Source organism: Curcuma longa, chromosome 4, assembly GCF_044706935.1.
Source record: "Curcuma longa cultivar G26 ecotype Majalengka, Jawa Barat chromosome 4, ITB_CL_G26_1.1, whole genome shotgun sequence".
NCBI classification, from domain to species: Eukaryota; Viridiplantae; Streptophyta; class Magnoliopsida; order Zingiberales; family Zingiberaceae; genus Curcuma; species Curcuma longa.
This window is the reverse complement of record NC_133864.1, coordinates 1,071,871-1,096,101: the sequence shown is the minus strand read 5'-3', so window position 1 is coordinate 1,096,101 and position 24,231 is coordinate 1,071,871. Positions and strand designations below refer to the sequence as shown.

Sequence of the window (24,231 nt, the reverse complement as noted above, 5' to 3'; positions counted from 1 at the left end):
ATTATATTGATTGTCTATAATTAACCATTAATTACGAAACGATCATGAGTGACACCTAGTAGTACATCATGATGTCCCCGGGGCATGGTGCCGCGGTAGGACATCCAGGTTGTCACCCAGGCACCTGCGGTTCGATCCCCTGCTACGGCGTATTTGTAAAAATTTTTCTCCAAATGGGGAGCGCAATCAAAGGATGTTGGGCGTCTGGGCTGACCGTTGCATGCACTTCCCGATTTACCCTGGTGGCCGATGGGAAACTTTCGTGGGGCTGGGCCGATCACCCTCAGGGATAGTTAATGAAGCTAATTGGGAATTATCATTTTTTTAGTAGTACATCATAATCCCCAATTGATCAAAAAATCAATGATTAATTCCAGAATAATTTCTAAACCCTTCAGTAGTTATAATGAAAAGTGTCTCGTTCCTTTCACTATCTTGTACTCACTTAGTTCAGGACATGGTCTATATGTGTCAGCCCCCACTAGGTTGACTACGTCACATGTAGCCCAAACTTGCTTTCTTATCCTGTGGATTAAGTTACTTGTACATATGTCCAAGAGTACCATACTCTTGACATATGATACTTTGACCAAAGACTTTTAGTAACAATCTTAACAAGCGGTTGTTGGGTATACATCTCTTTTTACAAAGAGCGCAAATGAAAAATTATAGAGAAAATCAATTTTTAGAAATAATTATAGGACTTTGATTTCACCGTGATGATTATTAACACTCTTATTTAACTCCCTCTTTTACCTTTGTGTTCGATATGCATGAAGATGATTTATTCTGAGGTACTCGATATTTTCTCTTGGACAATATCGGTGTATCTACCCAAACGCAGCGCTGGCATCGTACCATAGCCTATTAGGAAGCATGATCTAGCTGTGTTGGCTTTTAGTCATCAATGGTCTGTCAAGTACAACGATGTTAGGGGACACGACTAGACCGTATCACAAGTGTGTCAGTGGAGACGACTTGCCCATGTTTGGTGCTAGAAGTCCAATTACTGCTTCATTGCTTATCTTGCTCCTCAGGTGATGTATGACTGTGTCAGGGGACACAGCCAGATGGTGCACCATGTTGGAATGCATGCTTTCAAAGCTTTTCGTCTCCAATTTAGCTTCAAATTCATATCCTATCAATGGAAAAGCACAAAGAGAAGTTCTTCAAACTAAAAAGATAAAAATAATACAAAAGCTATGAAATTATATAAAATATGCTCATGTAATTGAATAATATATGCTAAATAATACCTAAAATATATGCATGAAATATACACATCATTAGGTCCGATTCTGATCTGATCCGAGGCCAGGTATACTCAAGACCCTTCAATGGAAGAAGGAGCATTATATTTATCAAAAGCCTTAAGCACTAGAACCTCGAGGGCATCATTTCATGCCATAAACATTGCACCTTGCTCTCTATTATAAATATAACACACTTTGAGTGCTTCTAGGATGATCCACTACAACTCTATCATAATTGATATATCAATTCTAAAAAACTTATCAACTTTTTAAAATGCCCTTGAAGGTTTGATTAATGTTAAAATATTTTTCTAGATTTTCTTACTATTGTTCTCTTTGTTATTAAATAAATAATTTAAATAGTAATTTAGAATGATAGAATAGATAGTTTAATAAGGAGTATTTTGATAACAACAATAACCAAGTCTTATCTTACTAGGTGGGATCAACTATATGGATCTTTATATATCATCAAACTTTATCCTCTACTATATACCATCTATATTTAAATAAATTTGATCTTATTTTATCATTGCTAACCAAGTCTTTTTTAGTATTCTCCTTTTCCTCATTTGATGTGCATGTGTTGTCATAGTTTCATATCTCTTAGCTGTAACATTTATTGATCGTCTAAGTATATTTTATACCACTTTAAATGTGTCTTCTAGAGTTTTTTCTTAATAGATGCAAATTCGATTTTCTCTCTAATAATCTCATTTCCATATACATATGTCTAAACATTTATCTTAATATCCTCATCTTTGTAATTCTCATTTTCTACTCATGTGCTTGACTCATAGTCCAATATTCATCTTCATATAACATAGTAGGTTTAACTGTCATTTTAGAGAACTTTCCTTTAACTTTTAGAAGTATTTTATAATTGTAAAGAATATCTGATGCTCTCTTCCAGCTCAACCATTTTACTTGTATTCTATGTAAGATATCTCTCTTAATTCCTCCCCTTTTACAAAAATGATCTTAAAAACTTAAGGTTTTTAGTTACAGATAACTCGTCATTTTTGATCTTAACAATTGTCTTGTTATATCTAATATTACTATATTTAAATTTCATATATTTTATCTTTATTCTACTAAGTCTAAAACTTTTCACTTTCAGTAATTTTTTTATCAAGATTCGAGTTTAGTATTTATTTTTCATGTGTTTCATCTATAAAAATAATATCACATGTAAATAACATATATCATGGTACTACGTTTTGAATTCTACGATAAAATTTAAATTTTTGTACTCTTTTGACCTACTTAAATTATCTAAATTAAGTTTGTTATTTAAACTTTATTAAAAATTTATGAAAATACCTCTCCTATTATTTTTTTATTTCTTTATCATTCAATAGAGTATTATTTTATTCATTTTATATTTTTACTAAATTTTTTATTTTTTCTATTTCACTTTTACTATTTTATAAATATTCATTTTCCTTTCTTTATATCATAGAAGTATTTTGATAATAAAATAATTTTTAAAAAAAAGATTTAAATATTAATTAAAATTTAAAAGGTATTTTAGAAGAGATGATATTATAGATATTTTCAAATTACCTAATTAGAAATATTAAATGAGAAAAAATAATTAAAAAATAGAATAATTTGAAGGTGCCTCAAACCTTGACTTTGAGATAGCATATGAATTGAATGTTTATGAAAAAAATAAAATAAATAAACTTAATAATAATTAATTTGATTATTTTATAATAATTTAGAAATAAATTTATTTATTAACTCATATAAAATTTAATTATAAATTTGTTTAAATTTTTATTAAATATATAAAAATAACAATTTATGAATTTTATATATTAAATAGATTATTGTTAATTTAATTAGGTAAAATTTGAACAACCAATAACTAAGCTGGGCTTGGGTCTTTACACCCGTATCCAACTTTATCATTTGCAGAAAATAAATCCTGGAACGCCTAAAATAATACCGTCTCCCGTCCTCCCTCTCTCCGAAGACCTTCGTCTCCTCTCTTCTCACTGTCTCTTTCTCTCTCTGGTCGTCTTTGTTTTGTGACGGTGGAAGCGAGGGGAACCATCGATCGAGGACGTCGGGTGCTTTTAAACCAAGATATTAGATCTGCGATTAGCAGCAGACTGAATTAATGAGCGATCCGAAGGCGATGGATATCGAAAAGACGGACTTCTCGTCGGATGGGAAGAGGACGGCAGCTGCCTCTGCCTGCTCGATTTGCCTTGAGCTAGTCTTGGATCACGGGAGGAGGTCCACAGCTAAGCTCCAATGCGGTCACGAGTTCCACTTAGGTGAGCAATTTCTCTCCTCTTCCTTGAATGAAAACTTTTTTTTTTTTTTTTACCTCTCATCCTGTACCCCTTACTATCTGCTAATACCGAATTTCTGTGGTTGGATTCATCAATTTTGCCTAGATCTGTGTTTTTATTGGAGTTCTCAGTTGTGATTTGGTGACCTGTCGAGGATAACTAATTTGACATCTAGAAGAATACCCTTTAGTAAAGATTCCACCTTTATCAAATTTAGCATCAGTTTCAGGTTCTACTTGTGTCTCGACTGAAGGGCAATAATCACATTTGACTTAGATGGTCTTGCAAGCTACTTATGTATTTAGCCGGTGATCAGTGTTTTTGGTATGGAATTTTATGTTGTCTGAATGGTTGTGCTTTGACAGAAAGATAGCAGTCATGGTCTACTTCCTGTTAGCACATCAATTCGTATTGTTGAAATAAGACAAAATCCTCCTACCTAGTTATGAACTTGGCATAAACTGTTTTCTGCATTCTAAAATATCATGTTAGTACTCATTTTCTTTTAGAACAGCCTTAATGATGAGGTGTACATTAAGGGCATTCTTTTATATGCAGTTCGGTTTTCTGTTTCATTCCAAAGTTAACATCTGTTATAATTAGGTGATTCCTCTCTTTAGTTTTGGGTAAATTAAATTAAATTTTAAAATTTGGTGTTAACACAGTTTTATTTAATAGATTTTCTTGGTTATTGCAGTGAAATTTTGTGTTAAGGCCATTTCTTTATGATATGATTCACCATAGGTGACCACAGATATATGCAAATTTAGTGTCAAGACATATTATGCTAGATACTCTTACCCAAACCTTTGCATCGCTGTTGATAAAATTGTTTCTGTGGTTCAGTTCATCAATTTTGCCTAGATCTGTGTTTTTTTAGTCCTTGGTTGTGCTCTGGTGACTTGTTGAAGATGAGTTAATTTGACGTTGAGAAATGTATCCTTCAGTAAAGATTCCACCTTTATCAAATTTACATCAGTTTGGAGGTTCCACTTGTGTCTTGTCTAAAGGAACAATTATTACACTTGAGTTATATGACCTTGAGATCTTGTTTTTTATTTAACCTGTGATGAGGGCTAATGTATGGAAATTTTGTGTTGGCTGAATGATTGTGCTACAAAAAACCTAGCAGTCGTGATATATTTCTTGTCTAGTGATCAATTGTTATTGTAGAAATCAGGTATATGAAGTCCTCTGTGTGGATAATCCTGCCTAGTTATGAACTTGGCATGAATTTGTTTCTACATTCTAAAATGATATGTGAATACTGTTGGAAATCATTTTCCTTTGGAACATCATTAATGGTGCTATGAAGTGACTGTAGGTTAAGGACATCTTTTACATGAAGTTGAGTTTTCTGCTTCATTCACAGGCTTCCAAAGTTTGTAATATGATTGGGTAGTGCCTCTGTTTAATTTTGGGTACCGTTGATACAGAGTTTTATTTGATAATTTTCTTGGTTTTTGCAGTGGAACTTTGTTTAAGATCAATGCTTTTCTAGTTTGTAATATGATTGGCTAAATACCCTTATCAACGCCTCTACATCACTGTTGATAAATATCATTTCTGTGTGGTTAATTGTTTCTCGATGAAGATTGTATACACACTTGAGAAATAATGTCTCCTTTCGATTTTGGACTCGTATATATTTCCACACAATTAAATTCAATATGAAAAATGAAGATGGATAAAATAACATACAAGATATTGCTTCAACTCTTGTTTCAAGAAAAATCACACATAGGGTGGCAACCTCCATGTTTACTAAAGTTGAGAGATAAGAACACTGAATGGTCTGGTAAACAGTTATTGTGGAATGAAGTAAGATTGATTTTGGCAACATTTGTACCAGTAGATCACCATTTGTGTTCTGGTATGTTTGATAGAACTGTCTCCATAAGTTATCCTTAAAAGAAAAAAGGAGTTCTAAAATGGAAGTAAATCTGAAAAAATATGTTGCAGATTTTTCTTATAACAAAAAAGGAGAGAGAGAGGTGAAGAAGTGAATATAAAACATGAAGTGATGGTTGTTAAACAAAAGGATAGATATAAAGTCTTTAATTTCACTATCTTGAATTTTTTTTCTGTCTTGTTTCCTCACATTGATCTACTACTAATTTCAACCACAATCCTTTTTTCTTTTACTTCTCATTGCCTCGCATTAGTTACTGTCAGTTTCAACCATAGTTCAGGAGACCTCATGGAATTGTGGAGGTCATCAACAAAGGATATGGAGGCTATAGAGATAAGCAAGTTGTTGGTGCAATAATGTCCCAATTGATCGAGATTGACCAAGTTGTTGTGATGTTTTTGACAAAAGGTTCAAATTAGATTAATGTTGTGTTCATTGACAGGTTTTGTCAAGTATGCAAGTGTAGAAATCTTGACATGGAATTGTAGATGCAATGGTTGAAAAAATTCAAGTAGATTAAGGTTGACTAAATAGGTGATAGATGAAGAAGTTTTATATGTGTTGGTTGATAGGAAGTCCAACAAGAATTGACAGATAGAGAAGTTTAGATAGGTCAAAGTTGACTTGATACTTACCAACAATAGAGAACTCTAAGAAGTCTTTGACAATGGAGAAGACCAACAAGAGCTGGTAGAATGTTCGAGCAAGGTAAGAGCCAATGAGGAAACTTAGAGATGTGGCGCCGTGGCTGTAGAAAAGTTCATACGACAAGACCTCTTAACAAACAAAAGGAAATCCAAAAGCTAGGTCTCTTGACAATGAAATGTGAAAGATTATAAAAGATTCATGACTTTTGTGTAAAATTTTACCTAGGCATGTATTTAACAACAGCAGCAAAAACAATTGTTTCTAATTTGTAATTGATGATTTAAATCTTGACGAACAAATTCAATCAACTTGAAGTTAAGTTCTGTTGGCTGCACAATTGAGTTGACTCAGTGGTCGATTGTAGTTTGCTCATACACCTAGTTTTGTTTCAATATGATTTGATGAATAGTAATTCAATTGATTGAAGTGACTCGAGTTGATTGGGCAATAATTAACTGCATTTTACTCTTTATTTGACTTGAGTTGATTGAAGGGGTCTCGAGCTGATTGTAGAGGTCTTGAATCAATTGAGAAAAGTATCTATTGGAGGATAAGATCACAACAAAAGTCATCTAAATCAATTGACAAGTGTTAAGTTGACTAAATTGGATTTGAGTCTATTGGAATCACAATCAGCCAAAAGATAAGCATGCGATCGTATCCAATTGAATTGAATTAAGATAGCAACTAGTAGATAACACTTTTTTTATCATCATTTTATTTGATTGCTAAATCAAATGAAGATAATGACTTAAAGATAAGACTTTCGTGATCATTGTTTTAGTCGACTACCAAGGATTTGATTCCACAGGAATTAATAGAACAATTCTGAGAAGATTATCCAAGAGGTTTTTCTTTCACTTTTCTTGTGTTGTCTTTATTGGAAAAGAAATTTTTTTGTATGAGGTTTCTTCGCCTTTAGAAGGTGAACAAAGTACTAGAATTCCTGAGGAGTAACTCATCTTACGAATCAATGGGCCGTGAAGTAGAACTTGGGAGACAAACCATATTAAATACTGGTGATAACATTGTTGTACTTTATTTTTTTTTATTTTTCCGTTGCATAATAACTCTTTTATTTAATCTTTGCACTCAAATAAAATTTATGTTCAAATTTGCAGCTATTCATCTCCTCTCGCTACTTCTCGATCCTACACAAGTGGCCCGGGTACACCAACTACTGTTGGAAACTTAAACTAGGAATTACACATACTATTCTTTTTATATGGATTTCCACTAGTCATCCCTCATATATATAATACTATTGCAACTACCTTCAAAAGATGATAGACCCTTTGCTAGTAAGCAATCCAGATCTTGTCATTGCCCTTGTTTTCTTCTAAAGTCGTCGAAAGTGCCTTACCTTGGTCTACTACTTATTTCATGATGTACACCTATTACTTGCCTGATATGTACCTCTTGATCATCTCCTTGAATCTAAGATTCAGGAGCCTTTGAATCACAACTCTCTTTCATATTTAGAAATAACAGCGCTTAAAGTGAAAGTATTGGCACAGAGATTGAATTAATGCAACTTATGAACTCAAAAGTGTAACATTGGAACTAAAATGTCTCCCGGTAAGATAACAAATGGATATAGTATTGAATTTTTTTTGATAATTGAGTATCCATTTCATGGAGCTGACTAATCCTGGGATGGATGGCCTTGTCTCACATTTTGCTCACTAAGTAAATCAGGAAGTGCTCGCGATTGTAGTCCAAAGTAGCCAACGTCCTTAGATTTGTCATTCCATTGGAGGAAAATACCTTGTAATGCACCGTAGTTGAGATTCGAACTTTAGGTGCTTGGTTAACCGTTGAAGTGCTTGATCACTGCACCAAAGCCCTAGTGGCGATATAGTATTGAATATTTGACTAATGTTAAGTTGATTGATTAGTTAAACTAACAAGTACTGGAAATAATATTTCTCATAGTAAGAGATGGTGGAGCTAACATGAAAGCCATCATAGGATTACTCAGGCATATGAATGTATAGTACTGTGTTTGAGTTTCATCAACATTTACTTTATAGGTTTTAATAATCAACTTGTGTTTCTCCTAGTAGAATAGAAGTGTGATTGAAGAGCTTAGTAGAGTAATTTCTAATCTAAATTTTATTTTAAAAGTGTTAAGAAATTTTAGAGGATTTAAAAACTATGTTACTAATTTTATTCATTGATCTTATACATGCATGTAGAGAGAGAGAACATCTAACTTAATCAAATCCCTATAATAAAAGTAAACCATATCCCTATATTTTTGTATTTATATAATCTATAACACTCCTCAAGCAAGAGGATATTTATTATGCCCATCTTGTTACAAAAATAATCAACTAGAACCTTATTTAAATCTTTTGCGAAAATATTTCTCAACTGTTCGCCTGGCTTCACATATTTTGTAAAAATCAAACTTTGCTGAATCCTTTCATGAACAAATTGACAATCAATTTTAATATGCTTAGTTCACTCATGAAATATGAGATTGGAAGTAATATGTAGAACCACTTGGTTATCATACTACAATTTGATTGGTACTAAAGTTTCAAGAGTCAAAAACTAATATATCCACATTATCTCACATACAACATTTGTCATAGCTCTCTATATTCTGATTATGTACTCAACGTGAAACAATATTTTTCTTTTTGCTTTTCCATGAATTAGATTTACCCCAACAAAGATGCAATAAATATTAGATGTGGAGCTTCAATCATCCTTAGATCTTGCACAATCAGCATATGAAAAACACTCAACTTTAGTATGAGCATGATTGCTATACAAGATACTTTGTCTGATGCTCCTTTTAAATAGCATAAAATTTGTACTACAGTTGCCAATTGTTGGAGAAACTATATACTGACTCATAATACTGACTGAATATGCGATATTTAGACAAGTCACAGCAAAATAATTTAACCTTCCAATCAATCTTCTATACCTCTCAGGATTCTCAAATTATCCATCTTTTGTGAGTTGTAGATTAGTCTTTAATTAACAACAAAATGGGTCTCAGTCGAGCCACAGACCCATTAAGATTTACTTTAAATATAAACACCCATTGTATCCAATTGTCTTCTTCCCTACATGTAATTTGATTGGGATCCAAGTACTATTGCCATCTAGAGCAGTCATCTCTTCGATCACAACATTTTGCCAACTAGGGTGAAATAGAGTTTCATGAATAGATTTAGGAAGGGATATAGAATCATGAGATGCAATAAAGGAATAGGTAGATGATGATATGTGATTATAAGACACAAAAGAAGACATCGGATAAGTACATTGGTATTTTACCTTTGCAAATAACAATTGGTAGATCATCACTTGAAATTGGATCTGCTAACGAAGAAGTTGGTGCAGGGGAGGAATATGTCGCTGAGAATAAACTTGTTATATGAGAGGCTTAACAAGAACATATTGAGTAGGATCAAAAATAGAAGATGTGATAATATAGAATAATAAATCATTAGTGGATACCAAATTCTTGCTAAGATTAGGACAATAACATCTATATCTTTTTGAACCTGAGAATATCCAAGAAAAACACACTTTAGATATTTTGGATCAAGTTTTGTGATTTGAGGACAAATATCTTGAACAAAGTAGGTACAACTAAATATTCTAGGTTCAATAGGAAACATCTATATATTTTTGAACCCGAGAATACCCAAGAAAAATACACTTTAGAGATTTTGGATCAAATTTTGTGATTTGAGGACAAATATCTCGAACAAAGTAGGTACAACCAAATATTCTAGATTCAATAGGAAATAATGACGTATTTGGAAAGAAAACGTGATAAGTAGTATCACCATGAAGAATAAACAATGGCATATGATTAATTAGAAAGCAAGTTGTGGAAACTACATTAACCTAAAATCATTTAGGAACTTGCATTTGAAATAATAAAGTTTTTGCAGTTTCAAGAAGGTGTCTATTCTTTCCCTCAACAACTACATTTTGAGATGGTGTGTCTACATAAGAGGTCTAATGAAGAATGTCATATTGGGTCATGTAAGTTTGAAAGATTCCAATAAATATTCCTTAACATTATCACTTCACAATATTTATATTGGAACATTAAATTGAGTTTTAATCTCAGCAAAAAAAGGTAGAGAAATGAAAGAATAACTCAAAATGATTTTTCATCAAGTATAACCATGTCATATAAGAATAATCTTAACAAAAGTAACAAAATATCTAAATCAAGGTTGAGACATAATAGGGCAAGGTCCCTAAACATTTAAATAAACTAATTCAAAAGGAGCTTGTTTATTTACTCTTGGACTTGAACTAAGATGATGGTGTTTAGCAAATTGACATGAGTCACAATTTAATGTGGATAGACTATAAAATTGAGGACAAAGTTTCTTTAATACTGGGAGAGAAAGATGATCCAACCAACAATGTGCTTCAAACTAAGTAATTATTCCAAAACAGGCGATGGACTTGGGTATTTGTGCATCAAGGATATAGCGGCTCCCAGACTCATATTCTTTATCAATAATTTTCTTCATTGTAAAATCTTGTAAAAGATAATAATTAGGAAAGAATGAGACACAACAGTTAAAAGTACCAATGAATTTGTTTATAGAAATTAAATTAAAAGACAAAAGACGCAAGCTTAAGACAGTGTAATGGAATTGAAGGAGTTAAAGTAATTATGCCAGACTCGAGAACATAAGAGGTTGACCCATCTGCTAAAGTAACAGTAGAAATAGAGGTATGTGATTGAAAAGTAGAGAACAAATTAGAATTACATGTTATATGATCTGTGACACCAGAATCAATGATCCATTTGGAGGATGAGAAAACAAGACATGTATTTAGTTTACCTAACTCGGTAATAGAAGTAATTGTCATGGATGAAGATTTTAACAATCCTTGATACTGAGAGAATTTAACATATTCATCAACAAAGATCATGAACAAACTTCTTCTCAACAATATCATTAAAGAGCAGCAAGAATAAAAGAAAACAAAGAACTAAATTTGAAATACCAAAGAAACTTGAATCTGTTGCATAACAAGTCCCACACCTGAATAGATGCTAACTCTACTAGGTATGCGAAGATGTTGTGTGGAACAATGTGAATGGAATAGTGACAATCGAAGAGATTTTTGATAACGAACGCGCTTTCATGCGTTGATTCCAATCACCAGAAAAGTCATAACGATGCATGTGGCTCACATGCAGAGATTCTGATGATTGGAATCTGGACAATGACCAATCGGCGATTGACAAGGTTCCTCCTAGGCCAACAACGACTAATGCAAGAGACGAGTTATCAACATCGATCAATAATGGAAGAGAAGATGAGGCTAGGGTTTGGAATGACATCTAGGGTTTCTCCTATATCATGTTAAGAAATTTTAGAGGAATTAAAAATATATTATTAATTTATTTATCAATCTCATACATATACATAGAGAGTATATAGACTTAATAAAATCCCTACAATCAAGTGAAATGGTCAAAACATATCATTCCAATAATTACATAAACTCAATGTCTCCTTGTGCTTCATCTCCTTTCTCCTTCAACCTCTGATCTATCACCGACACCATGTATCAAAACGTCGACACGATACTGGAATAGTATCTTTTCGGTCAAAGATCGAAACTATGGCATAATGATTTTTAACCTTGGTGCCAAGTGGTATTGAGTTTTAGTGATTTACCAGAATAATAAGTTTTGATGGATTCACCCAACATAGTACGAGATTTCAAATCATGACCTGCATGCACTTTTTGAAACCTTGTCTTTAATCTCTTTTTCTTTTATATTTTTTAGTGTTTGTTGTTATTCAAAACTGCAAATGCTTTGTTGTTATTATTTATTGATTAATAATCATGTCCAGATTGCATTGGATCTGCATTTAATTCAAAAGGAGCGATGCAATGTCCAAATTGTCGAAAAGTTGAGAAAGGTCGGTGGCTTTATGCAAATGGTAGCCGTTCATCTGATTTGGATCTTGATGGCTGGGTAGCTGAGGACATTTATGATCTTGGTTATTCTGAGCTGGTATGTGTGTAATAGCTGATATTGTTTTTGAGAAAGTACCAATAGCATTCTTACAGTATTGCATGCATGGAGAAAGATGGACACCATTTTCTTAAACTAATAATTAGTTGAGTCTCGTTTTAGTCCTTAAGGAAATCTGCAGGCCTTACATCCTTTTTATATTCATCATTCATGTTTAAGCTGCATATAACTGATGATGGATGCAAGCACCTTCATGAATTCTTTTATATTTGGTATTCATCACTTTATGTTTCCTTGTTTCTGTGGCTGCTAAATAAGCTAATTAACTAAGTGATACTGTACTAAAGCAAAAAATTGTCTTTCTAGATACTTTTGACTTTTTTCTTTCTTTTTTTTTTTCTGTTGCAGATGGTATTTATCTCCTGGGTTATGGATCAGTACACCATTCTTTGTTTAATCATATTGTTCATATTCCATTGTTTGTTTATTTGCCTCAAATTAATTTGAGTTATAGAACAATGAATTATAATCTAGCAGGATTATTTATTAGAAAGTTATAGTATTTTTTTATGTTTTGGATATTATTTCAACCTTGATGGATGTTGGACCAGAGAGCGAAAGAGGAACAAGAGTGGGAAGGGGGGAGAACTAAGTACACAGGTAGACAAGAGAAAAAGATAGTGGAAGGTTCAGCCAGGAAATTAGGAGATCATCTGCATCAATCAAGGCTGGGTGGCAATGACCAATGAAGGAGATGCCACTCCATTTCATTGAATGAAGTAATGAGGAACAAAGGTAGCTGGTCATTTACTGATAAATTGATTGGTCATTAACCTGCAAAGTTTTGCTACTTTTTTTTTGTTTCATGGCATGCAAACTTGTAGTGAAGCCTTGCGAAGAGCTGAGAGTTGTCCTCCTATGTGGTTATCCGACCAAATTTCTTCATTGAGATAAATGGCACTCGTGATGATTAAAATGGGTCCAAGGATGAGAAGCAAGAAGGATATAGGCAAAGGGGGCGGGGTGGGGGGTGTGGGTAGCTGAAAAGACCATTAGAAGTCAATTAACCTTTGCAAATGATTAAACTACTTGGAAAGTTTTAGTGGCCAATGTGGTCTGAAATCCATTAATGTGGATGTTGATACTAAGAAGACAGGTCTTCATTGAGCTTCGATGATTGGTCAGATGTAGAAGTAATTGGTGATAGATAATCCTAACTTTCATCGCTCCACAAAAAAACAAAAAGGGTAAGAGGATGTAAGTTGGATGATTCTATCTAGTAAACCTTGCTTGTAGGAGTTCAAAACTAAGCAAGTTGTTAGAACTCATCTTTATCTTTATTATCAATACAAATCTGATGAAAATGTTAGACTATAGTATTTAGTATTTGACATCAAAGATTTTGATACCGAGTCAAGCCACTTGAAATCATCAAAATTTACCATTACCCCACACTAGCATTGAGACATTTTGACATGAGGTAAATTACCCTTATTTCATGTACCACACGAATGTTCCCATGGTTAGTTACCAGTGGTCTCACATGCTCATGGTTGACATAGGATGAGATAGAAGGAATTAAGTTGATTCCTTTTGTCGATCACAAGGGAAGGAATCAAGGAAGTTTATGGCTATAAAATGAGGGGTTAAGAAATGAGCATCGGGTAGCAGCCACGAGCATTGATCGACAAGAGGAGGGCTACTAGTAGCAGTGACGAGTGGCAATGAGAGGTGATGTGAGGATAAATCAAGTAGAAAGAAATGGTTTGAAGTGGGAGTGATCGAAGGAGGGAATTACGGTCATCAATTGAATAGCGATCAAGAAATTGTGATGGGAGCGGACAAAATTGCGAGAAATGGGAATTGAGAATTTTTTATATAATAGGTTAATTAAAATTGATGTTATCTAAGGTATGTATAATTAATAATAATATGTGATATATATGCCATTTATAATTAATACTAATATAATAAATAAAATAATAATATAATATAATATAATATAATAAATTAATATTTATATATTATTTATAAAATTAATTAACCAATTGTTAGTTAGATAATTTCAAGGATTAATTAAATGATTTTGTATTTAATGAATATTGCATTTGTGTATACTTGTTGTACATAGTGTGATAGTTTTATTAACGTATTCATTTTGTTCTAAATAATTATTTTTTTTACATTCTAAGCTTGGAGTCATATGTGTATGTCGTATCGTTACCCTGTACTTATCTTAGTTTTGATTTTGATTGTGCCAATTCAAGTCTAACTCCTGTAGTGCATTGAGATGTGTTGATAGACGTGAAAAAATAATATCAATGACCAACGTGATTATTTAATTAGGGTGTTGAAAACCTATGGGTTGAGATTAGAAGAATGTTCTAAGAATAGATACTTTTATTCGGTACACGACACTCCTTTTGGTATTAGCAAGGTGACATGCATGCTTTACTGAAAATTTATCTTAATTATTTGTGTAAATTTTTAATTTGAGTTAATGTTGTATTAAATACGGGTGTTGGTTTTTTTTAACCGATCCCATTTAGTAGGATATAGACTTGGTTATTATTTTTGTATAAATTTTTTAGAAATAAAAATTTATTTATTTTTCTTTGTCTAATAATCTTAATTTGTTCAACATCAGAAAACTTACATAAAGTCAATATAAAATCAAATATAATAGAAAAGCTATTTTTTAAGTAAAAAATTAAAAACATATATAGTCAACACATTCATGCAATATATCAATAAGTCAAATTCATTATCCTCTCATCCATTCTTAAACCAATTTAATTGTCACTTTTTGATATTCTCGAAATGAAAAAATTACATTAAATTCCATGAATAATTAGAAGTTGAAACATCTAGATAAATGTAACATAAACAATACCTATGATCATTAAAGAACTCCAAACTTGTGTCGATTTAGATTCACTCTATATTTGATATTGAAATTGCTAATGCCCATGACCTTTCTAGATATAAGTTCTTGGACTCGATGTCTCTATAATTAAATTTCAAATGATTAAGACTATTTCATTATGTGTAATAATAATAAAAATATAAATTTTATATTTATTCATTACTGAGAAATTTGCTATAATCAACACGTGAAATATGAACTCAATAGTGAACATCTATATCAATTAAATATTAATACAAATTATTTTAAAATAAATGTATATATTAGCTATAAATATATTTTCTAGAATATAGGACCTTAAATCTGTATATAAATAGAGCCTTATATCTTATAATGGGCGAAGAATTCTTTTGTTATTTTGATTACATGGTATCAGAGCCAAGAAATTAGGGTTCGGCGCCGACTTCTCTTCGTTCCTCATGCGAGCAAAACCAGCCCGCTGCGCCTACCCACGTTGTCCCCTCCGACCGAACACGGGCCTGATTGCATCCTCCCCTCTTCCTCGCGATGTCCGCCAGAGAAAAGGAAGAGCGCACGCGGCTGGGTTTGTTGATCGCGCTCCCTGTTTAGCTCTCTGCCCCGAAACCCTAAGGCTTCTTCCACCGCACGCGAACAGGGTTCTTCTTCCCATCGCGCGTCGCACCTTTGCCCCGACTTCTTGATCACGTGCAAAAGGGGTTCGGCCCTGTTCGTCTTCCTTCTCCGCCCGGCGCGAGAAAGACAAAGGGAATCCGGTCGTCTCCACACTCCATGCCATCCCTTGCCCCTTTCGGCCGCGACGCTTGGATCGAGATTTCGACAGCTTGGATCGCGATTTCGATCGGACGCGGCCGAATCACAGAGGTTGTTGCTGATCGCTGTGCTCTGCCTAGTGCCTAGTTCTGCCGCTGTGCTCCGCCCGGTAGCTCTCCCGGCCGCCATCCTTCGTCCGGGTTTAGGGTTCACGACGTCGCTGCCGTCCTTCGCTGGAGCTCTCAGTTGCCTCTTTTTTTCCCTTCCCTATGCTGTGCTTCGTCTCACAACAGTAGGCTTTTTCTTTGGAATTCTTCTTCGAATTTGGAATTCTTCTTCGAATTTGTCTCACAGCAGTAAGGTAAATCTCTTCCTCTGTGAGTTTGTTTGATCTTTGGGAGCTGTGTATCTTGGGACTTCCTTCAGTAAAGATCAGAGTTATTTGGTTTCTTTTGTGAACAAAATCTTATGGCTGAAAATAAACTTTCTATCGTGATGGATATGGTATCTGTGGTGTCTAAAATTACGGATTATAAGTTAAATGGTTTAAACTATTTGGATTGGAGTAAAACTGTCCGTCTTTATCTACGAAGTATTGACAAAGATGGACATTTGATTGATGACCCGTCACAAGATGATTCAAAATAGACATGTAAATTAGAGAAGATACTTATTTATTCCTTCAGATTTGAAATTGTATTGATAATGAAGTAATTGGTTTAATTAATCACTGTGAATTCATTAAAAAATTGATAGATTATCTAGACTTTTTGTACTTTGGAAAAGGAAATCTCACCCGTATGTATGAGGTTTGCAAAATTCTTTACCGTGTGAAAAACAAGATCAACCTCTAATTAATTATTTTATAACTTTCAAAAAGACATATGAGGAGCTTAATATGTTGCTACCCTTTAGTCTTGATGTGAAGGTTCAACAACGTCAACGGGAGCAGATGATTATCATGAGCTTCTTTGCTGGCTTATCACCTGACTTTGAATATGCTAAATCACAAATTCTATCTAGTTCTGAGGTCTCTTCGTTACAAGAAGTGTTTAGCCGCATTCTCCGTACAGAAAATACCACACCTGTTCCACCTATTGGTGCTTTGGTGAGTCACAATAATAATTATGTGTCAAAAAAATCAACTATTTACGAGTGCAAACCCTTGTTTAAACCAACGAAGATACAATCTTCCTTCGGTCTCTCAAGTAGCAGCTATTTTTTCTGAACAAGAGGCCGATTCTTATGATAGAACTATACACATTCAGATTTATAGTCTCTCAAATACAAGTCATAGAATCAAACATTACTATGGTTGTTATGACCCTTTGCAATATCCCCTTTTATTTCCACGAGGTGAAATTGGTTGGCATCTTGGGATTCCACGGGACAAAAAAAGGAAAAGAAATAGTCTACATCAACAGTTAGAAGATGGCGATATGATTGAACCAATCAGTTTTAGCTCAGTTGATGAATTATTAGAGTTTGAAAGCTCAGGTGAATTTTTTTGTAGTTATGTTTAGATTGTCAAACTAAGTGCAAACTTTTTTTCCCCTTCTTTTCTTGCTCGATGTTTATACTTTTTTCCTATGACTTCTAGGTGCTGACAAGGCCAAAAACAGTAGCAGCACTGTTACCGCTAGGGAGTATTATTGTTATAAGTTTCAAATGAGGGAGAATGATGAGTCTATGCTTGTGCATACAGGAAGAGCATTTCAACAATTTGTCGTTGATGCTTATATAAAGATTGAGTCCTGCAGATTAGATTTCCATAGAAAAAAACAGAATGAAATTAGAACAGAAATGTTGCAGGGTGTTCTTGATAGCTTGTCTTTTGGACAAACAAATGGGATCAATATAGGTCGTAGAGTTGTTTTGCCTGCATCGTTCATAGGTGGCCCAAGAGATATGAGGCGTAGGTATTTAGATGCAATGGCACTTGTTCAAAAATATGGAAAGCCAGATATTTTTTTGACAATAACTTGTAATCCGAATTGGCCTGAAATTCAAGAAAATTTAAAATATGATGAAACTCCAAATGATAGACCTGATCTTTTAGCGAGAGCTTTTAGGGCGAAGTTAGAACTACTTAAGGTAGAATTGTTTAAGAAGCAGATTTTTGGTCAAGTAGCTGCATACGTATATGTCATTGAATTCCAAAAAAGAGGCATGCCACATTGCCATTTTTTGCTCATATTAAAACTTGGTTCAAAGCTTCTAAATCCCACAGCCTATGACCGTATCGTTTGTGCTGAAATACCGGATCCAAAGTTACATCCGTATTTATACTCTTTGGTTACAAAACACATGATGCATGGCCCATGTGGTTCGATGAATATAAACAGCCCTTGTATGAAATCGGGAAATTGCAAAAACCATTACCCTAAGAATTTTACTAGCCATACTTATCATGCAGATGATGGTTATCCTCATTATCGTAGGAGGAATGACGGCCAAAGAGTTAGGATTAGAAATCATGAACTAGATAATAGGTGGACTGTTCCATATAATCCATATCTTTTGGCCCTGTTTGATTGTCATATGAATGTAGAGATATGTTCTACTATTAAATTGGTCAAATATCTATACAAGTACATCTACAAGGGTCATGATGTTGTTAAGTACTCCTTTATATCCATAGATGATTGTACTGAAATAGATGAAATCAAAGAATTTCAAGATGCAAGATGGGTAGGTCCATCAGAAGCTATGTGGAGAATTTTTGCATTTAAATTGAACCAAGTCAATCCAACTGTTTATACTCTTCAAGTTCATCTTGATGGTCAGCAGTTTGTGTCATTTAGTAAGAGTTCTGACTTGGTTATGCTTGCTGAGAATTCTCACTTTAGTAGGACAACATTGACAGAATTTTTTTGGATGAATAAGCAAAATAAAAAGGCTCAAGACTTGAAACTTTTGTACAAAGAATTTCCAAAATACTTTGTATGGTGTGGAAAGACAAGGACATGGTTTGAGCGAAAGAGGGGTGATGTGATTGGTAGAATGGTTACAATAGATCCAAAGGATGGTGAACGATACTATCTTCGCCTTCTACTTTCTCATGTAAGGGCTCCAACTTCTTACGATGATTTGATGACAGTAGATGGCAAAAAACTAAATTCATTCAGACAAACTGCATTAGAGCTTGGATTCTTACATTCTGATAATTACATAGAACAAACTCTCCACGAAGCATCCCAATTCCAGATGCCCTATGCATTGAGGTCTCTCTTTGCGATTCTTCTTGTTTATTGTTCTCCTAATAATCCCAAAACCCTTTGGGAAAAATTCAAGAATGATTTATCTACTGATATACAAAGGACTTATACTCGATCAGGACATAATTCTTTTTATATCCAAAGAAAAGTGCTGCAAGCTATTAACACGTATCTGATGCAAATGGGTAAAAATCTTAAGGATTATAATTTGGTCTCAAATGAAGATGATGTTGAGGATGATGAACAATTCACTAGAGAAGTTATAAGTGAACGAAACATTCCTATTACAGCTGAAGATATGTTGTTAAGTGAAAAGTTAAATCATGAACAACGGCATGCATATGACATCATCCTTGAAAAGGTATTTTCTGCTAATGGACATGCCTTTTTCATAGATGGTCCTGGTGGCACCGGAAAGACCTTCTTGTATCGTGCACTTTTAGTAACCTTAAGGTCTCAAGGATTCACTGCTATTGCAGTGGCAACTTCTGGGGTTGCCGCATCAGTTTTACCAGGTGGAAGAACAGCTCACTCAAGATTTAAAATACCTCTACACTCATCAGAAAATCAAGTTTGCCAACTTAGCAAACAAAGTGCTGTTGCTAAGTTAATTATTCAGGCCAAATTAATTGTATGGGACGAGGCATCCATGGCCAGACGAGAGTCATTGGAATCATTTGATTCACTATTGAAAGATTTAATGACTTCTGATAGACCGTTTGGTGGAAAAGTTGTTGTTCTCGGTGGTGACTTTAGGCAAACATTACCTGTAATTGAAAAAGGATCAAAACAAATATTGATTGAGTCATCAATTGTTAACTCACATTTATGGTCAGGGATTCAAAAGATGAATATGAGAGCCATTCTTGATCCAATATTTTCTGAATTTTTATTAAGGGTGGGTGAAGGAAGAGAACTGGTTGATGAAAATGATGATATCAGTTTACCACATGAGATAAGTATTCCTTACACAGAAAAAGAAGAATCATTGAACAGTTTATTTATTTATTTATTTACATTTTTTACTTTATTTCTTTTGCATTCAAGTTTTCTTCATTTTTAATGGATTAAAGATATTCGACAGGTTGATCAACTGTGTTTTCAGAGACTTAAACTTCTATGCACAAGATCCCATACAAATGATCAATAGATGTGTTTTAGCTCCAAGAAACAATGCTGTTGATGACATTAACCATCTACTGATTGAGCGATTTCCTGGTTCTTTACATATTTATACAAGTGTTGATAAAACTCTTGATGAGAGACATCAAGGAGATTTTGAAGATTTTTTAAATTCCTTGAATCCAAGAGGACTGCCTCCTCATAAACTACTGCTAAAACATAATTGTCCCATAATACTTCTTAGAAACTTAAATCCAACTGATGGACTTTGCAATGGAACAAGGTTAATTTGCAGAGAATTAGGACAGAGTATAATTACTGCTGAAATAGCTTTTGGTCAACACAAGGGGCAAATTGTTTTCATACCTAAAATTTCTCTTCATAGCCTTAACACCGAAAACTGTGGAGTTTCATTCAAGAGAGTGCAATTTCCAATTAAATTATGTTTTGCCATGACAATAAACAAATCCCAAGGCCAAACATTAGATTATGTTGGTTTGTATCTAAAAGAACCTGTTTTCTCCCATGGTCAATTATATGTTGCTCTTTCAAGAGCTAAAACTACTGAAGCTGTGAGGGTTCTTATTATTCCTCCTACTTTTGATGAAAAAAAAAATGACACAAAAACAAGTAATGTAGTTTATAAAGAAGTGTTTGCTCTGGCACAACATTGATACGCACTCAGAACTCTTCTTTTTTTTTGTGTGTTAAGGTTTGTACCATTTCAATAACATTATCATGTTTTTGCTCATGCTTCAAAATTAAAGATAGTAAATTTACTATTTCATTTTTCTAATATATTTTTACACCAATTTTTTTTAGTGTCATGGCTACTGTTCCGATTGATAAGTTGACAAATGATGATCAACCTTGGGTGGCTACTATTACTGTTGAAGAAAAACTGAACCTTATTCAGTCTATGAAAAGCCCTACGAAATTTCAAAAATTTATTTTTTCTGATACTCAGGTAAAATTTAGTATTCAATTTCTTCTTTAGCAAAATTCATATTCCTTATTAGATTGAATTTTTTTTATTTAGCAAATCATATACCTCGTTTTGTTATATATGCTCTGTTAGATGTAGTTATGTTTTATCAGATGTGTCTACATACAAATTTTTCCTAATTGTAACTTTCAAAATTAACGCTGCACAGGGAGCTAAGGTTGAAGGAATCATGTTTAATAGAGCAATTGAAACAATGGCCTCGAAACTCCAACCTTATAAAAAGTATCGCATCAGCAATGCTCAAATTAGAGAGATCAAAGATCCAAAATATAGACCAGCTAATGTTCTGATGCAATGGGTAATAGGTGTTGATACAGTTATTGAAGAAATCGATGATGATATCATTGTTCTTCCAATCAAGTATGACTTCACTCCATTTCAAGATCTTGGCCAACATGTCGACAAAAAAGATGCTGTTGTTGGTGAGCAATAATTAACTTTTATCCCATTACTTTAGAATTTAGTCTTTCTTACAATATTTGGTATACACATTGTAGATATCATCGGAATTGTGGTTGAAGCATTTCCTGTCAAAGCTGTATCAACAAAACATGGCCCCACTAATGTCCAAAAGTTTCTTCTAATTGATGATAGGTATGTTGAGACAAGTTTTGATTTACCATTGTTTTATTAATTTTGCGCACTTTTATTTTCTCCATATTAACTGTTTTATTCTTTTTCCTTTCTGTAAAGCATACATTCCATAATGTTATCAATTTCGAAAGACTTTCTTGTTAATGAAGGGACAATTCTCTTGAACGAAGTGAAAAAATTTCCTATTTTGATAGCACGGCGACTTCGGGTGTCCTATTTCAATGGTAACACCTTTTCTTATTAACTTGCTTCTTTTGCTCCATTTCAAAAGGTAATTATTCACTTATCCATCCACTTTTAGAGTAATCTAAAGTTTTTATGCATGAGTAACATAATTGTTTGCTTAAAGATAATTGCTATATGGAAAAATTAAGCTTCAAGGAAATTCCTATTCTATTGTTTGTTCATGCATGATCAGGTAGCTCTTATCAAGGCCAAAATAAACTTCAAGGAAATCATCCAAAAATATTACTATATGGCATGCAAAAAATGCTTCCACGCAACCACAGCTGCCTATCATTATGAATACACATGCAATTTCTGCAATGAAAAACAATTAGCTGAACCAAGGTAATTCGATAGCATTTTCTTTTTCCTATATATTATTCTAATTTTCTACGATCATGTTTTCAAATATTTATAGATGTCAGTTTGAGGTTAATTTCTTATATATTGCTCTAATTTTCTGCCATCATGTTTTGAAATATTTATAGGTGTCGGTTTGAGATTAATCTAAGTGATGAAAGTGGTGCCATTACAGCAACTCTTTTTGGAGAAATGGCTGAGCAAATCTTAGGCTTAACTGCAACAGAAGCTATGAAGACACCTTCAAAAGTTGGTTATATTTTTATATCTTATTCTTCTTTAAATGCTTTTTTCCAAGGTTTTTTTTCCTTTCAGTTATCTATGTGAATTGATTTATCTATACTTTGAGATAAAAATTTTTTCTTTATAATCAATGTTCAAAGTTTATTTTGAAATCTTTCTTCTTCAACTAGAAAATGCCTTTTGGTTTAGTGTTATCTCTATTTTAAAGAAACAAGACAGTCTTCACTTGTGGCAAATTTTATGAAAACTTTGTTTGTGGCAAGCTTGTAAGAAATACTTGGGAAATTTTGTGTCTTTCTACCCATTTTATCATGAGGCTAACCAACTATTGGCCCCATTTATATTTCTATGTCTTTTGGCCTTTTAACAACTAAAGTGTGTTGTTAAGACTTGATATCTTGGTTATCATGTGATTATATTATGATTAAATTATGGTGCACAATTTTAATTGTCACATGTTCATATTAACAAAATTATTCAAATGTAGACAAGTCTTTATATACATAGCTTTGTATTTATAATATTAACTATAAAACTTATAATCAGAATGGATCATATTTCACTTTCATATTGTAGCAAACCAATCAATGCATTCATTTACCGGTCAGTAAGAAATATAATTAGTTTCCTTATGTTTTTGGCAGATGCATATTGATAGTGTCCATTCATCTTTGGAAACAAAAGAATATATAATCCAGATCAAACCTTCAAAACAAAAGGATAAAGAATCGCAGCACAAATACTCCATTGTATATTATGTCGAATACAAGCATGTGGAAAAGTCATCAAATCTACTGACTCATCCAATTTGTGAAAGCTCAGGAGTGTTAAATTCCAAAGAAGAAAACCTAAATATTGAAGAGTATGCAACCGATGTTACTCTGCCATTGCTCTCTCCAGGTAACATTACTAACATTGTTGTACTGTATAATTAGTTTAGGTAAACACTATGCTTGTCTTTAAAATTTAAGAGATTTGTGACACATACATTCTTAAATATTATTGAATGTTCTAGACACTGAGAAAGCTACAAGCTTAGACGTGCGCACATCTCTTACTGAAAAATTTAGATTTGAAGATCCAGCTGCTTCCGATGACGATAGTGAAGAAAGAAACCCCAAAAGACGCAAAGCCTAAAGCATAGCATCGCTTTTCTAAGGTTTATGAAGAAACTTTTGTTAAGTTAATCTTTTTATCAGGCTGATTTTGAGTGCTTCTGATGGATTCTTCATACATGAAGAATGTGTTTAGATGTAATCAGTTCTTCATGACTGAAGAAACTAAGAAACTTTTGTTTGATACAATATTCATGAAAAAAACTTTTGTATACTCTTTTGTATGATGCATCCTTGGTGCATCCTTGGTGCATGAAGCATTTGCTTTTGCTTGCTGCCCAAAGGTGTTGGGAATTTTAGAGCGAAGCGAAATTGTGCTTATATATGTAATTATTCTGTTTATTTTAGTTTTTATGTTCATTATCTTTTCTAGGGATTAGCTTATTGCCCTTCCTCTAAACGTTTTGTTGGTCTGAAACTTAATTTGGTTTCAAATTTATTTTCATTAGTAAAATATTATATGTCAATTCTATATATTTAATTCAATTTTAGCATATGCAAGCCTTTCTTTTTACGTGAACATGCTTGTATTTATACTTATATTTAAACTACCAATTACGAATACCAATACTTATGGCACAC

General features: G+C 33.3%; 3 protein-coding genes across 3 annotated transcripts; all 3 read left to right on the top strand.

Annotated features, from left to right (window-relative positions):
* Positions 1-17,205: 17,205 nt before the first annotated feature.
* Positions 17,206-19,854, top strand: LOC141826308 (uncharacterized). Its single transcript, XM_074713551.1, has 3 exons — positions 17,206-17,263; positions 17,367-19,740; positions 19,821-19,854. The coding sequence occupies exons 1-3, from the start codon at positions 17,206-17,208 to the stop codon at positions 19,852-19,854; spliced, it is 2,466 nt and encodes an 821-aa protein (XP_074569652.1).
* Positions 19,842-21,934, top strand: LOC141826307 (replication protein A 70 kDa DNA-binding subunit B-like). Its single transcript, XM_074713550.1, has 4 exons — positions 19,842-21,073; positions 21,261-21,534; positions 21,610-21,706; positions 21,856-21,934. Exons 1-4 carry the CDS (start codon positions 20,933-20,935, stop codon positions 21,932-21,934), a joined length of 591 nt encoding a protein of 196 aa, XP_074569651.1. The 5' UTR covers positions 19,842-20,932.
* Positions 21,935-22,006: 72 nt separating this feature from the next.
* Positions 22,007-23,767, top strand: LOC141825998 (uncharacterized). Its single transcript, XM_074713258.1, has 4 exons — positions 22,007-22,276; positions 22,420-22,540; positions 23,179-23,434; positions 23,550-23,767. Exons 1-4 carry the CDS (start codon positions 22,113-22,115, stop codon positions 23,669-23,671), a joined length of 663 nt encoding a protein of 220 aa, XP_074569359.1. The 5' UTR covers positions 22,007-22,112; the 3' UTR covers positions 23,672-23,767.
* Positions 23,768-24,231: the final 464 nt, after the last annotated feature.